The following is a 17,996-nucleotide window of genomic DNA, read 5'->3' on the forward strand; positions in this document are numbered from 1 at the left end:
ACAAAAGTGTCCAATCCCTCAGAAACCTCTTTTCTCGAACAGAACGATCTGAGGGCTCACAGTTTGTTTTTTAAATGAGGTCAAACTAGTCCAAGTTTATTGCAAACATTATCATCCTCCACCCGACTGAACTTGTTCCTACATTGCACAATTACTCTTTGTCTGCATTCACACCTTGCAAGTAAAAGATTAAGCAATGTAAGCTATGGTGGTTAGCAGTTATGCTTCACTGTGACAATCATGAACAGATCTGCTTGGTATATTTCCTGCTCTTGCACCAAGCAGGAACAGATTATCATTACTGCCAATTTTAAGCTTCATTTCTTCATCCCGTGTTAACTTATTGATTTTCTTTCTCATTTTCTCTATCTTCATTTCTGTAAACTGTCCAGTAATTATCTTCCAGTGAACTCACTCCGTTTCACAACTAACTTTACTCCCCTTCTTACCCCATTCCCTTTTTAAGAATTCCAATATTTTCTCTTATTATCAACTTCCCTATCCAACACCTGTTCCTACGCCTTCCTTTTGCCAGTGCGGACTCCCCTCCATTACAGTTGACTGCTCCTCAACTATGTCCTTTCCAATTCTGATAGGTTTGCTTTCATGCATCCCTCAGATAATGATTCTGCTATTCATACTTTCAGCTTGTTGATGCTTATCTAATGTTCTTTTTCTCGTCTCATTACCAACCCTTTTTTCCTCTATAAATTGAATTTCTCCTTCCTTCCATTTCATCAGGGACCATCATTTTATTTTTCTTCTCTGTCCTTTCGCTGCATCATAAAACTTATTTTCTAGCTTTTCCCAGTTGTGAAGGTCACCAATCTGAAATCAATTCTTCCCTTTCCACAGATATCATCTGAGCACTGCCAGCATTTTCTGCTTTCAATTACTCTTGAATACTTCCTTAATTCATCACATAAATAAATGGATCTGCTTAGGTAAGGGTGAATGCTGTTCATAAGCTAGGCAAGAACAAATGATAAATCAGAACCACAGGTATACACAATTCTACTTTACAACAAAGCATTATAGACAATAATAAAAAAGAATTCCTGAACTCCAAAATATTTTCTATTCCAAGCATAAGAAAACTAAAACAATTAAACAAATGTAACATCTTAAAGCACGGCACATTTCTGCAGAATTTCCAAACCCGACAAATCAATTAGTTGAAGGGAAGCTGAAGTCAAATTTATTCTTTTGAGACAATGATTCAATGATTATATGTGATTTTAGGTTATTTTTCCAGCAATAACAATATCTGGTTATTGTAACTTAATGCAAAAGATAATCATTTTGTCCAAATCAATCTCTTTAGAAAAGTAACAGTGAATATATTTGGAATTTTACATAAGCAGTTAAATATTATTCAAGTTGAAAGTACAATATAAATTACCCTTTTCAAAAGATTCGTAGACATGAACGCTTTTCTTCCTGGCTAGGGTAAGGTTGACAGTGTTTCCAGTGTTTCGTAAAGCATCAATTGCTTCTTGGTTGGTAAATCCTTGAATGCCAACTCCATCAACCTACAAAAACATCAACGAAACTGAAATAAATCTCCACATAACTCAGAAATTAAAGTTCTTTATATGAGAAAACAAAACCACACAAACATAATCAAATGGCCTGAATTTTTGCCATTGCTGTTTTAATGTGAACAAATTTACCATCACTATACCACAAACCACACAATTTCTGGAGTACCCACTGAAATCCAGATGTTGCTATTGACAATTCCATGCTCCTCTCAAACAAGTATTTCAAAATATGTTGAATTTAAAAATAATAAGAAAATTAAGTATATTGTTTTCTTTTACATTGGTACCGAACTTCTGAGAGGAAAAAAGTCTTGTCAGAAATGTGTGACCTTCTCCAGTGACCGTCTTTGTATAAATGTTAGGAGATTTTCTACAGCAAGATCTCATGCGGTGTTCCTAATGTGAAAATGGCATCACATAGATCAGTCAAATCTAAATCCTCTCAAAAACTTCTGAAAGGAGGTTAACTCACGACCAGAGTTGCCATGTTTATACACTTTTTTTTCATTTAAATGCTTTGAATGTTTCTGAGACAGTCAATAAAATGAAGTAACATGAAAAGTCAGAGACACAGAGCATTAGAAAATATCCTCCATGATATGCAAATTGTCTTTTCAAGTATCCACCTTGACTATTCTTAAACTAATTAATTTATAATGTTAAATATCTGAAAAATACTAAAATGCTTCAGAAGTATTAATAACAAGCTTGAGATACTTTAAATTAATAAGCTAGAGCAACATCCTGATTTTTTTGATCAAAACACGGGTCATGTTCTCCAATATTAGAATAAAAAAGGAAATTACTAACTAAATATTAGCATTAGTGAAGACGTCTGGCTTACGTAAAGGCTAACACTAGGCAAACTCCAAACTGAAACATAATACCATTCATCACAGCTCATTCAGCTGGGAGGGGAATGCCATTCTCAGAATATCAGCATAAGTACCGGAACAACTATGAGTGACCTCCAATTAAGAATTTTCAAGACCCTGACCGTATCAATGGAAATATTATCAGATCAATAATTTATCATAGACTATGTAATTTCATTCATATCATGTAATACCTAACAATTTAAAGTGATTTTCTACCAAGGGATTAAATATTGTAAACTAACTGAAGATAAATTAATGGGCTGAATAATGCGCATTTCAACAATGCCTCACTTAGAGTGGAAGTTATACAGTCAAAGTCATACAACTCAGAAACAGGCCCTTTTGCATACAAAGTCCACAGGAACCATTAGGCACCCTTTCACATCTACACCTCATCCCATTTTATTAACCCCTCACTTCCCACACCTGTAAAATTCTACCACTTAACTCCATGCTAGAGGCAATTCACAGTAGCCAATGAACACACTTTTGGGATGCAAGAAGGAACCAGAACAACTAGAGGAAAACCACACTGGCATAGAGAGATTGTGCAAAACTCTACATTAATCAAACAAGAGATCAGGACTGAAGCCTAAAGCCACAGGCAGAAGGTCTACTAGCTGTGTTGCTGCGCCCATATATACCCTTCAAATGATGCTGACAAGTCACATTAACTTTTTGCCATCCTAGAAGGCAAATTGACCTCAATCCGAAACCAGGTCTTCACAGGCAGACAACTATTTTGCAGAACAGCTACAGCTGCAACTGGTGACAACTGGGTTTCATATGTCAAATTGAGGCCCAGCTCCCAAGAATGCCTTTCTACGGTTAATGCTGCCAAAATAATTTCAGTATTTCTAAATATCTATGTTAATGAAGGGATTTAAAATCTAATTAAATATATCTAATTAAAAACAAAAAAAAATTAAATGACTTAAAATTAATAAATTGAAACACTTTTAGTCGAACTAAATAAATTTCAAACCTCGGTATTATTTAAAATATAGGCACTTAACTTTTCAAAGTCAGCAACCTCAGTCAATTGAATGGGCTCTTGATACAAACACCAGAAATAGCTGGCATAAAGTGAGAGGCAGAATGAGAAGTGGATCTCCCAGCTCAGCATGGACTCAATGGACTTTACTGCCATCACCAAGTGAAAACACCCTGAGAGATTATGTAGTCACATAATCTATGGCTATTTCAGCTGTTCGACTGGAATAGGCACAAATTATGTGACTACATTAAAAGGTCACTGGCTGGATATTAAAAAGGGCACAAATTGGTGGTGTGATGGAGTACTTTCCATGTGTCTGGATGAGTGCAACTCCAACAATTCTCAAGCTCGACACCATTCAGCGCAAAGCAGCCTGCTTCACAAGTAACATAAACATTCACACCCTATGACACACAGAGACGGCAATGTGTACCATCTACAAAATGACTACTTACTCACTTTGGCTCTCCCCATAAAACATTCTAATCTGCAACTGCTATCATTTTAAAAAAGGACAAAGGATTCAGGTGCATGGCATTACCACTATCTGCCTACTCCATTCGTCACATACTACCTCAACGTTAAAATACATAGCAAATCCTTCATTGCTGGTGAGTACAAACATAGAAATTGCAGGAAATATTGTTCTTCCCAGTCTCAGCCATTAACAAAAATGAATAAAACAAATAATCATTTTTACCATATTGACCAATGATTTCATTTAATAAATACATCATTCAATGAAATACCTCTTGCATGAGGATATAGAACTAAAGCTATTGCCTTCAAATAATTAAAATACAAAATAATACCATCTCCTAAGTTTAGAACCAAGTAAATTCTTGATTTTATGGCATCAGTCAACAAGGACAATAAACATGCTGGAAAAATGTTTTAAAAAATGCTTCGTCAAACCACACAATCTATTTGATGTATTTTTGTATAACTGAACTGTAAAATTAAACAAAAGCTGTCAAAGAATCCGTATTCTGTATTAATAATAAACTAAGTGATATGCAAGTGCAAATTAGATTCAACAGAATGGTTGATAATGATAAAACATAAAAGAAATGATGAGCAATTTTTACAACTTAATGTCTCAAATGGTTGAAAGGCCAGTTATCTCTATTGGAGATCCAACAGACAGCAGATGCTAGAATCTGGAGCAAAAGACAAACGACTGAAGGAAATCAGTAGGAGCAGCAGCATCTGTGGAGGCAAAGGAATGATCTGTTTTGGGTTGAGACCGTTCATCAGGAGTTAAAAGTGTTCTCTTTCATTTCATCATTTATTTCATCAAGAGTTAGATAGATATAGAAGAAGGATAGGAAAAACAGTGGGACAAAGGGTGACACAGGGGCTGGGAAGCAATAGCTGGAACAAGGTAAAAAGTAGGATGATGAACTAATCCAGTCAGGTGGGGGAGGGGAGAACATTTTTAACCTTATCTGTCTCTACCTAGCAGCCAATGTCTCCTAACACCATTCCTCCCCCTCCCCCACCTGCCTCCATCTCAGCAATCACTTACCTTCTTAGATTGTTCTACCTATCACTTGCGAACCGCTGACTCAACTCTATAGATTGGCTATCTTCCCCCCACACACTCAGTCCTGATGCAGGGTCTTCACCCAAAATATCACCCATCTCTTTGCCTCCACAAATGTAGCATGACTTGCTAAGAGCATGACTTACCCAGAGTGAGAAGTTTGCTTCTCACTCTGGGTATTTCAAATGAGGTTTTTATTAATTAGGGTGACTATGAAGAATAACCCACAATCCAATGTCAGAAATATTGACAAATAAGAAGAACTACAATCAAGGTATAAGAAGTTACTTACAGCGATAATCCTATCTTGAACTTGAATGCATCCACTTTGTTCTGCAGCACTCCCTGGTATTATGCTTTTCACAAAAATTCCAGATGTATCTGTAAATTATAGTATTGAATTATAATGAATGAATGAATGTTGTCTCTCAGGGTCCAAGGAAGACTACATTGTGCAGGGTGGCAGTGTGTTTTTACGAGGCCGAGTTGTGAGCTCGACATCAACCTGGCACGGATGGAGAGCACGCTCAGGACGGCCTGTCACTGGATCGAACTCGGGAAACTCCGTTCTCGAGCCCGGTGCTGATCTCACTGCAACACCAGCTAACCTGAATTATACTGTTTAATAATTTCACCAGCAATTCTAATAGTTTACCATAGCAACATTTAAATAGGCACTTGGACAGGCAAAGGGACAGGGTCAGGCAAGGAATGGAGGATATTGAGCACAAACAGGCAGATTAACTTGAACTGGTATATCTCCCAACTAGTTCGAACTAGTTGGCAGAGACATAATGGGCTGAAGGGCCTGATCCTGAACCATTTTATATTCCAACATACAAACTTCACTTACTGAGAGATTTTCAACCTCTCAAGCCAGCTCCAACTCTTTTGCAGTTACAAAACAACAGTACTTATTTACTCACATAAGCACTAGGATTTGTTAACATTGTTTTCCCAAACCTTGCTATTTTCAAAGAACCAACATTCAAACAGTATTTATTATCGTCTCTGAGGTCTGTGGCCACCTACAACTTCAGAAATAACCTGATATGTGTCCTTTGTCCATAAAGATCAAGGTCATGGTCAGTCACTCTATACTTCAAACCTTTGCATCATTCCGAATTTCTTCTTGGGATGTCAAAGGAATGAAGACATCATCTACTTTTCCTTCAGCCTACTAGAGCATGCATGAGCATTTGCTTGCACTACAAAGTTCCTCATGGTTCATAGTTTTACAAACATGCCTTTACAAAGATCTCCACGGTAAATTTGTTCCAGAAACACTGACTATTGCAAAAGACTTTCTATAACAACAATCCGCCATAGTCACTACACAAAAACATGTCTCATGTAGACATTTTTCTTCACCAGTTGACCCAGGTATTTCTCACTCAGTGGGAGAATTCTCTCACACTCATCCCACCAACACAGCATCCATTGATTCACTGACAACATTCCCCTATAGCAGGAACAGTAATTCCTGTATTACTTTATGACACTTTAAGAAATACCTAGAAAGACCACAATTGCTCTGTTACACTGTAACATGAGCAAGCAATCCATTAATAAAGGCCAACAATAACAGTTCCCTTACAGCTATACACGGAAAAACCCAAGAAAGCTGTGGTGTTAACCTCATCTATGAAGTTCTCAATCATCACGTAGATTTCGCAACAGCTTTTAGGTTACCATTCATACCCTTGCAGAGCCAGAGAAATATGATAATTTTCATAAATATCACAAATATCAGTCACGTATCACTCAAGGAAGTGTGGAGAAATATTTGAATCAGTGTAAGGAGTAGAACAAAAAGAGACAGGGTGATTTATTTTGGATCACATCACAGGCTATTTTCTTCTAATCTAAATAAACCCATGGCTTTTTATCTTCTTCATGCATAATTTTTTTGAATTGTGAACTCACCACTCTGAGAAGCACCAACATAACCAACAACTGTAATGCCCAGGCTTTGTCCATCTCTTTTGAGTTCAACATCACTAATTTCATAATCAGCTGAAGAAATCTAAAATAAAGCATTTCAATAAAAATTTTCATGAATCTCAACTTCTATGGAGCATATAAGGTCATTTTAAAAATATACAGAATATCCTTATAATCAACCCGACAATTACAGAGGTGAGCAACACACCCAAAATGCTGGAGGAACTCAGCAGGCCAGGCATCATCCACAGAGAAAAGTAAAGTCGATGTTTTGGGCCAAAACCTTTCAACAGAACTGGGGAAACAAAGCTGATGAGTAGATTTAAAAGGTGGGGAGAGGGGAGAAAGAAACACAAGGTGATAGGTAAAACCTGGAGGGGAAGGGATGAAGTAAAAGAGCTGGGAAGTTGGTTGGTGAAAGAGACAGCAGGCCATGGAACTAAGAAAAGGGGGGGATGAGCACCACAGGGAGGCAATAGACGGGCAAACAGATAAGGTGAGAGAGGGAAAGGGGGTCAGGGTGAAGAAGAGTGGGGTGGGGGGCATTGCAGGAAGTTTGAGAAATCAATGTTCATGCCATCAGGTTGGATAGCCAAATGGAATACAAGGTGTTGTTCCTTCAATCTCATCACGACTGTGGAGGAGGCCATGGATAGGCATACCAGAATGGAAAAAATAGTAAGTGGAATTAAAATGGGTGGCCACTAGGAGATACTGCTTTTTCTGGTGGATGAAGCGTAGGTGCTTGGCGAAGCGGTCTCCCAACCTACTACGGGTGTCACCAATATACAGGAGGCCACAACGGGAGCACTAGATACAGTTGCTGACCCAAACAGACTCACAGATGAAGAGTTGCCTCATCTGGAAGGACTGTTTAGGGCCCTGAATGGTAGTGAGGGAGATGTGGGGGGCAGATGCACCACCTGCAAATATAAGCTGCAGGAGGGAGATCAGTGGGGAGGGACAAATAGACAAGGGAGTCACATAGGGATCCCTGCAGAAAGCAGAAAGTGGGAGGGGGAGGATGTGCTTAATGGTGGGATCCCGTTAAAGATGGTGAAAGCTTCAGAGAATTATGTGCTGGACATGAAGGCTGGTGGGGTGGTGGGAGAGGACAAGAGGAACTCTTTCCCTGGTAGGGTGGTGGGAGAATGGGGTAAGAGCAGACGTGCGTGAAATGGAAGAAATATAGTTGCGGGAGTCATTGATGGTGGAGGAAGGGAAGCCTCTTTCTTTGAAATAGAACATCCCCTTTGCTCAAGAATGAAAAGCCTCATCTATATCCCTTCCCATCCTCATCTTCATCCTGAGAGCAGATGCGGCGGAGACGGAGCATTGAGAGAAGGGGGATAGTGTTTTTCCAAGTAACAGGGTGGGAAGAGGTATAGATGAGGCTTCTCAATCTACATGACTCCCTTGTCCATTCTCCCTTGGCACTTATGCTTGCAAGTAGAACAAATGCTACACCTGCCCATTCACCTTCTCCTTCACTACCATCCAGGGCCCTAAACAGTCCTCCAGGTGAAGCAACACTTCACCTGTGAATCTGTTGGGGTCATGTACTGTGACTGGTGCTCCTGGTGTGGTCTCCTGTACATCGGTGAGATTGGTACACCGCTTCGCCAAGCACCTACAATCCATCCACCATAAAAAGCCAGGATATCTCAGTGGTCACCTATTTTAATTCCACTTCTCATTCCCATTCTGATATGTCTATTCTTGGCCTTCTCCACTATTGTGATGAGGCCACACTCAGGTTGGAGGAAAAACACCTTATATTCCGTTTGGATGGCATGAACATCGATTTCTCAAACTTCCGGTAATGCCACCCATTTCTTCACCTTTTCCCTTTCTCACCTTATCTCCCTGCCTGCCAATCACCTCCTTCTAGTGTTTCTCCCACCTTTTCTTTCTTCCATGGCCTTCAGTCTCTTTCACCAACCAACTTCCCAGTTCTTTACTTCATCCCTCCCCCTTCAGGTTACACCTATCACCTGTGTTTCTCTCTCCCCCCTGCCCAACTTTTAAACTTACTCCTCAGCTTTTTCTCCCCCAGTTCTGCCAAGGGTTTTCTGTCTGAAACATTGATGGTACTTTTTTCTATATCTGCTGCCGGGCCTGCTAAGTTCCTCCAGCATTTTGTGTGTGTTGCTTGGGTTTCCAGCATCTGCAGATTTTCTCTTGTGTCTGTAATTATTTTAATGAGATTCTACAAGTAGTTAAAGCTTTTAATGAAATTTTTATTCAAATCAATTCATTTTTTGCTGATGACCATGTGAAAGAATATGCAACAAAAAAGAATGGAGTTAAAATATTGATCGGTCAATATTCAGTGTATGGCAGACCGAGAGCCCGATTTCTCCTCCTCGGTATGTATAAGATTCAGATAATTTAGTATTTAATTATACAAGTAAGTCTAGAACTTTTTGCATTGGAAAAATTGAGTTACTTTTGATGTTATTTAGAGATTAAACTACCAAATTCCCTTTCTTTGTTTTTTTTTTAATTATTTTTCTTTAAAGAGGATCTTTAGGCAAGAAAATGGGAATTGGGACAGTGTAATGAGCTAAGTTGAACAATAAATGAGCAGGGAATACGTACATTGATTCAAAATCCACAGCTTTCCAGAGGAGAGTATTTCAATTAATTACAAAGCTCAATCATCAGTCCTAAAACACCAAATACTTACCTCCAACCCTCTGCCGTGGATGTGGACTCAAAAATCAGAGAAAATGACCTCTCACTATCTATCAACTTCCACTTAAGAGGGGATTAATGGACAGGGCCAACAAATGGGAGTTTGTTTAAATATTAGGTGCTGATAACCATGTGGATATTAACATAAATGTGTGTTCAATTATTAGTTCAACGAATTCATTTGGTCATTTCAATTAAATCTCTTTTTTCTGTCATTGAAATCACAGTAGCTTGTGCCCCTCCCAGGTTACATCGGTGATCAATTAATTGATAACATACATAGCACTTGTATTTATATTCTTACAACAATTTTAATAAGTATCATCATTTAAAATACAAGTTCAAAGACTATTAACTTTGTTAAGTTTTTATTTTTAATTGGGGATGTAACATTAATGTGTGACCTTTTTCATGAGTTATATTACAGATTTCAAGAAATAAGCTATACTGGAACATTGTTCTGTCACCTCTGGGAGACAAAGTCAATTTCAATGTAGGTGGATGAAATGGAAACAGAAGTTGTAGTGCAACTCTAGGTTCGCATTAATGCGATTCCTAGCTACAACAAAGCCTTAAAAGGAGGAAAAAAGTTGCAGGTCTCATAATTGCTGATTCTTGCAATGGACAAATACAGTAATAGCTCCAATAAAATGCAAAAACACTGAGAATTTTCCAAACCTTATTTACAAACTAATAAAAAGAGAGAAACAAAAGTTAAAAGAGAAGCAGAACTAAAGTTTATTCTGTAATTCACAGCATGCAGAACTTGATCCATATAATAGAATCAATAGTAAAATTAAATATAGTGTTGTTATTAAGGCCTACACTAAAATATCGGATAGATCAGATGCTGGACCAAACACCCAATAGACTGAAGAGAACTCTTCAAAAAAAACAACGCAGATCAAAAGGAGAATTAGGCTGCTCAGCTCATTGAGTCTGCTCCACTGTTTGATCATGCTTGATTTATTTATTTTCCATCTTAACTCCATTCTTCTGCCTTCTCATTACTTTAGACACACTCAATAGTAAAGAACTTCACTTTAAATAATACTTTATGATTTGGTCTCCACAGCTATCTGTGGCAATAAGTTTCATAGATTCACTATCCTCTGGCTAATATTTCTCCTCCTCCCTATTCTAAAGGAATGCACTTCTATTCTGAGGCTGTGCTCTCTAGTCTTAGATTCTCCCCACAACTGAAAACATTCTCTCCAGGTCTATCCCATCCAGACCTTTCAATATTCAGTAGTTTTCAATGAGTTTCCTGTCATACTTCTAAACTCCAGCAAGTAAAGGCTCAGAGCCATCAAATGGTCCTCATTCATTAACCCTTTTATTCCAGGGATCAACCTTGTAAATCTCCTCTGAACCCTCTCCAATGTCAGCGCATCCTTACGTTGGGATGAAACCTAAAACTGCTCGTACTATTTCAAGTGACGTCTGACCAACGCCTTATAAAGTCTCAGCATTAAATCCTTGCTGAGATTAGAATATAAATTCTAGTCCTCTCAAAATGAATGCTAACATTGCACTTGCCTTCCTTACTAATGACTCAACTTCCAATAATCCTTCTTAAAGAGTCCAGTGTGATTTGTGATTTTCCAGTCCTTCAGAACCATTCCAGAATCTAGTGATTCTTGAAAAATCACTGCTAATGCCTCCACAATCTCTTCAGCTGCTTCTTCCAGAATCTTGGTGTATATTCCATCTGGTCCAAGTGTCGTATCTACCTTCGGACCTTTCACCTTCCCAAACACCTAATCCTTAGTAATAGTGCCCCGACTCTCTCAAATTTCTGGCATGCTAATGGTGGTTTCCATAATGAAGATTGAAGCAAAATACTTATTCAATTCAAATACCATTTCTTTGTATCTCATTACTACCTCCAGTGTCATTTTCCAACAGCCCAATGCCACTCTTTCCTCACTTTTACACTTTATACAGTATATCTGAGAAAAGTTTTGGTATCCTGTTATATATTATTGGGCAGTTAACACCATATTTCATCATCTTTCTCAGTGCTTTATTGTTGACTTCTGTTGGCTTTTAAAAGTATCCTCTAGCTTCCCACTAATTTTGTAACATTGTATGCCCTCTTTTGCTTTTATGTTGTCTTTGACTTCCCTCATCAGCCACAGTTGCCTCAACCTTCTTTTAGAATGCTTCTTCTTCTTTCGAATGAACCAATCCTATACCTGCTGAATTATTCCCAGAAACTTCAACTATTAATGCCCTCTGGTCATCCAGCTGGTGTCCCCTTTCAATCAGCTTAGGCTAGCGCCTCTCTCATGCCTCTGTAGTTACCGTTACTCAAATGTAAAACCGATACATCTGATTTTAACTTCTCCCTCTCAAACTGGAGGTTAAATTCTACCATAAAATGATCACTCTCGAAAGGGTTCCTTTACCATAGACTCCCTAATGAAATCTGGTTCATTGCACAACAACAAATCTAGAATTTACTTTTTTCTGCTGGGCTCAACCACAAGCTCCTCTAAAAAAACCATTATGTAGATGTCTAATTTTTCCTAACTACAGCATCTTCATATTAAACCCCCTCCCCATGAGCATCCTAGCACTGCCCTTTTTATATTTCTTCTCGTTCCCTTTGTAATTTGTACCCCATAGCTTGGCTACGGTTTGGATGTCTCTAAAGACCCATCAGGGTCTTTTTACATTTGCAATTTCATAACACTGCCCATAAGGATTTAACATCTTCTGATCCTGTGTCAATTCTGTCTAAGGACTTTATTTCTTTTTTTAAAAAATCAACAGAACAACCCCAACCCCTCTGCCCACCTTTTCAAAAGGATTTGCATCCTAGGATATTTAGCTCTCAACTGTGATTTTCTTTCAGCCGCGACTCAGTAATGTCCACAACATCATATCTGCTGATTTCTCACTGCTCTACCTTATTTCATATACTGCATCCATTCAAATATAACACTTTCAGTTCTGCATTTACCACCCTTCTTCTCAATTTTATCTCCATGTTGCCTGATATTAAATGTTTATCCCTTTCGAAACTTGGTCTTATTCTTTATTCTGGAGACTTCAGTAACCTGTCCAGCATTTCCCTTCCCTTTTACTTTGTCCATTCTTCTCCAAACGGTTGAGCTCAACCACCTACGACTTAGTTTAAAGCCCGATCAACGAGCTTAGTTGTGCGATTTCCAGGATCCTGATCCCAGCCTAGTTCAGGTGGAGCTTGTTGCATCGGAACAGCTCTCTCTTTCCCCAATCCTGGAGCCAATGTCCCACAGATTCAAACCTACTTCTCCCACAACAATCCACGAGCCTTGCATTTAACTCTCTGATCTCATTAACCCTATGCCAATTTGCAAGAGGCTGCTCAGGTAACAATCCAAAGGCTATTAGGTTTCCATTCCACATTTTAATTTAGTCCTTTGCTGCTCACAGTGGCATGGATTGGTTGCTCATTCTTGCTACATATGTACAAGGAGCAAGGATCTCAGACACAGTGATGGATCAATTTGATCACGTGCACCTCTTTCCTAATACCAAAATGAGAATTTGGGGACTCCAGTGAAATTTATCAACAATAATTTAGTCCAGTTCTCTGAATACTGGCAACCCCTGTAAAGGATGTAGAGCCCCAAATTGCTCTGCAGAATGTATTCATCCCATGATGGAAACAGAAGCAATCCTAACCATTCACCACAGAGGATAATTAATGTAGCTATAAGCTTCACAAGGACAAACACAGGGTACAACTAACATTAATCTGCTATACTTAAGGAATTTCTAAAATCAAACAGAGAACTTTACAGCAGTATTTAAAGTTCAACAACATATGCCCATTAACTCAGAGAAGCAAAAACTTAGTCTACATATCAAAAGAATAATTTCACACTCACATCCATCATCATTTACCCAGAAACCCTGAGTGAAATGGATCAGTCAGATTAATAAAGCACTATTAAGGAAAATAGCAGGAGGCCAACTCAAATGTTTAAACTGAAAACTGCCTTTCCTACTTGCACCAGGCTCACAGCAATGAGCTTAAACCCAAACATGGCAAAATTATTGGGTGACACAATGGTGCAGCTTGCAATGCCACTGTCCTGACTGTACCAGAGACCCAAGTTCAATCATGGCCTCAAATCCTGTACGTGTAGAGATTGTGCCTTCACTCTGTGATTACCAGCTTTCTTCCATCTGCTCCAGTCTCCTCCTACATGTCAAAGATGGGTGGGTTGAACGCTAATTGCCCACTATAAATATAGAAGTGTCAGTGAGTAGTAGAATCTTGGGACAATCTATGAAAATGTAGGGAGAATATATTCTGGGATTAATGCAGGGTTAGCATAAAGGAGTAGTTGATGGTCAGTAATGACTTGGTGGGCCAAAAAGCCTCTTTCTATGCTGCATTGCTGTTTCTCAGAATGTAAAACCAAAGTTCGAAACTAAAAGTGAATTGATTATCAAAGTACATGTATGTCACCATACACAACCATGAGATTCATTTTCTTGCAGGGAAACACAGTAAATACAAGAAACACATAGAATTAATGAAAGACCACACCCAACAGGGCAGAAAACCAATGTGTAAAAAACTGTGCAAATACAAAAAGAGAGGAAAAAAAGAAATAACAACAATAATAATAAACAAATAATCATTAAATATCAAGAGCATTAGATGAAAAGTTGGTGAAAGTGAGTGCAGCTCTGTAGGAACAGTTCAGTAATTGGGTGAGTGAAGTTGGGTGAAGTTACCCTTTCCGGTTCAAGTGCCTGATGATTGAAGAATAACATCTGTTCCTGAACCTAGTGGTGTGGGTCCTGGGGCTCCTGTAATCCCTTCCTAATGGCTGCAGTGAGAAGAGAGCATGGCCTGAAGGGTTCTTGATGATGGATGTAGCATTCCTGTGACAGCAGGCCTTGTAGATGTGCACAATAGTGAGGAGAGCTTTACCCGTGATGGACAGAGCCATATCCGCTACTTTCTGTAGGATTTTCCATACAAGGACATTGGTGCTGCCATGCCAAGCCATGATGCAACCAGTCAATATACTCTTCACCACACATCTATAGATGCTTGTCAAAGTTTTAGATGACATACTGAATATCTGCAAACTTCTACAGAAGTAAGGGCGCTGCTGTGGTCAGGACAGATTTTCTGAAATGATAACACCGAGGAATTTAAAGTTGCTTACTCTCTCCACCTCTGAACCCCTCCTCCCAATGAGACTGGCTTATGGGCCTCTGGTGCGAAGCTGTTACTGTGGAACCACTCAGCCAGATTTTCAATCTCCCTCCTATATGCTGATTTGTCACTATCTTGATCCGGCCAATGACAGTGTTGTCATCGGCAAACTTAAATATGGCACTGGAACTGTGCTTAGCCTCACAGTTGTAAGTATACAGCGACTAGAGCATGTGACTAACCAGGCAGCCTTGTGCTGCACCTGGGCTAAGGGAGGTTGTGGAGGAGATGTTCTTGCCAATGCGAATTGACTGTGGTCTGCGAGTGAAAACATTGAAGATCCAGTAGCACAAGAAGATACTGAGGTCTAAGACTTGAAGCTTACTGATTAGTTTTGAGGGGATGACAGTGTTGAATGCTGAGCTATAGTCAATGAAGAGCATCCGGATTTATGCATCTTCACTGTCCAGACATTTCCAGATTGAGTGAAGAGTCAATGAGATGGCATCCTGTTGTGATAGTAGGCAAACTGAAGTGGATCCAAGTCACTTCTCAGGCAGAAGATGATAATTTTCCTCACCAACCTGTCAAAGCACTTCATCACAGTGGAAACAAGTGCTACTGGACAATAATCATTGAGGCAAGTTACTATGTTTTTCTTAGGCACTGCCATAAAATATTGAAGCCTGCGTAGGTACCTCAGGATGCATAAGTGAGAGGTTAAAGATGATGGTGAACACAACAACCAGTTAATCAAAATAAGTCTTTAGTAATCGACCAGGTACCTCTTGTGGGCCGAAAGCTTTCTGTGGTTAAACCCAGTTATTGATGCACTCTTCTTTAAACATGCTTAGAAAACTATTATTTTAAAATGTATGGTTTTCAATTATCTTAATTCATGACATGTAGGTGTTGCAGGGAAGAGCATTTACCATACTCCAACAGCTGACATTTAACTCCACCATGAACAGACCCAAGCCCAGCTGCAAAGAGGGAGGGTTGGGCACGAGGCTAGAAACAGTATCCCGTAAAAAAATAATGGTACAGAAATACCAATAGAAGCTCCAAATACCTCATCCCTGGGACAGGAAGGAGCAGATGGGCTACACCCAGGATAACTTGAAAGACTGGCCTGGGACAGAGGACTCTGGTGAGCTGCTGGGGCCCCAGTAGGGGTGATGGGCTTAGGTAAGTATTAGCCGACATTTGGTCTCCAATACGTGCTGAACTGCTCCAATACATTTATCAAGACAATTCTGGAATCTGAGCCAGATAACAATGAAGGAACAGCAAGTCAGATGGAGTGCAAATTGGAAGGTTATTCAGACTCGATGATACTCTCATACTGCCATTCCTCTGGATGATAAAGAGCATGGATTTGGGACATACTGTCAAAGAAATCTTTACAAGTTGCTGCAATGTGTTTTGTAAAAAATATGCATTACAGTCATGCCATGCTTGTACTGGATGTTATGAACATTTTGGGTGATTGAATGTTGTCTTAATTCAAGCATGCACCTTTGTCCCAGTTTGTATTAACTTTGTAGGTACTATTCAAGCTGCACCCTTGAGCCAAATGGAGAGAGTTTAATCATATTCAACTTGTACTAGTGGAAAGACTTCGAAAAAATCAGGAATCTCATACTGTAGAACACAATACACCTGATGTACTTTTGTCACCATGATATTTATTTGGCAGTTCTTTACAAGTGTCTGGTCAATAATCACAGAAATTTGATGGTGAAAGATTTAGTGATAGCAGTACCACTGAATAACAAGAGAAGATGGTTGGATGTTTTCTTGGTTAAATCAGTCATTGCCTATACAGGTGGCCCCCATTTTTCAAATGTTCGCTTTACGACAGCTCGCTGTAACAAAAGACCTACGTGTTTTTGCTAACCAAACCGGATTTTCGCTTTTACGAAAAAAAGACACCCACTTTATACGTGTGTTTACCCTGAAAAGACTACCATGACCGTGAAGCTTTGTGCGGGCAGTTGTGTGCACATGCATGTACGTGCGTACGCATGTACGTATGTATGCTTATATGTGCGTAGGCGTGTACACGCCGATTTTTTTTCTCCATATCGATTTTGGCTCACTGTCTTCCCAATTTTGATAAGTGAAACTACACCATGCATACAATATTTCTACTTTATATAGGCTGTATACTTATCATATCATTTCTGCTTTTACTATATGTTCGTGTTATTTTAGGTTTTATGTGCTATTTGGTATGATTTGGTAGGTTATTTTTTTGGGTCTGGGAACACTCAAAAATCTTTGTCATATAAATTATTGGTAATTTCATCCACAAGAAAATCTGCAGACGCTGCATACCCAAAACTACACAGACAAAATTCTGGAGGAAATCAGCAGTGTCTATGGAAAAGATTAAACAGTCATAATTTCAGGCCAAGACCTTTCATCAGGACTGGGAAAAAAAGATGAGAAGTCAGAGCAAGAAGGTAGAGGACAGGGAGGAAGATGTATAAGGTGGGAGATGATAGGTGAAACCAGGAGGGGAGAGGGGTGAAGTAAATTGCTGGGAAGTTGATTGGGTGAAAGAGATAATGGGCTGGAGAAGGGGGGAATCTGACAGGAGAGGGTAGAAGACCATGAAAGAAAGGGAAGGAAGAGGAGTGCCAAGGAAGAAGATGGGCAAGTAAGGAGATAAGGTGAGAGAGGGAAGAGGGAGGGGTCGATGTTTTCCAGTCCTGATGAAGAGTCTCAGCCCAAAATGTTAACTATTTTTATCTTTTCCATAGGGACTGCCTGGCCCGGTGAAATGCTGGACGTTCCTGCCATCATATCATTCCTGCTTTTACTATATGTTCGTGTTATTTTAGGTTTTATGTGTTATTTAGTATGATTTGGTAAGTTATTTTTTGGGTCTGGGAATGCTCAAAAGCCAGAATGTCCAGCATTTTGTGTGTGTTGCCTAAATATCATCCAGCTCATGTTATACCTGGGCTGTTGCAAGTATTCAGCACACCATGCAATCATTGGAGAACACCCTTGTTTCTGAACCAAATGTTACTGATGAAGCTGCTGACAGCCCAACCTAGGCACTGCTCTGAGAATCTCTATCATTGATATCTGGCATTTAGATGATAGCCCTCCAACAACAGCTGCCACTTTCATTTGTATTGGAAAGTATTTCAGCTAGAAAGAGAGTTTTCATACTTACTAAGACAGTTCCTTCCTGAAATGCTCAGAC

General features: G+C 39.2%; 1 protein-coding gene across 9 annotated transcripts in view; it reads right to left on the minus strand.

The window, feature by feature from the left end:
- The window catches only part of LOC132401931 (inaD-like protein), a 299,063-nt gene that overhangs the window by 261,082 nt on the left and 19,985 nt on the right, over positions 1 to 17,996 (minus strand). For all 9 annotated transcript variants that reach the window (XM_059984281.1, XM_059984284.1, XM_059984283.1 and 6 more), the window contains exons 9-11: positions 6,892 to 6,991; positions 5,258 to 5,346; positions 1,403 to 1,532 (exon numbers count right to left, since the gene is read on the minus strand). In XM_059984281.1, coding sequence (XP_059840264.1) covers positions 1,403 to 1,532; positions 5,258 to 5,346; positions 6,892 to 6,991 — 319 coding nt within the window. The remainder of the gene's footprint in view (positions 1 to 1,402; positions 1,533 to 5,257; positions 5,347 to 6,891; positions 6,992 to 17,996) is intronic.

The sequence above is a fragment of the Hypanus sabinus genome, chromosome 11 (assembly GCF_030144855.1).
Source record: "Hypanus sabinus isolate sHypSab1 chromosome 11, sHypSab1.hap1, whole genome shotgun sequence".
Taxonomy (NCBI): Eukaryota; Metazoa; Chordata; class Chondrichthyes; order Myliobatiformes; family Dasyatidae; genus Hypanus; species Hypanus sabinus.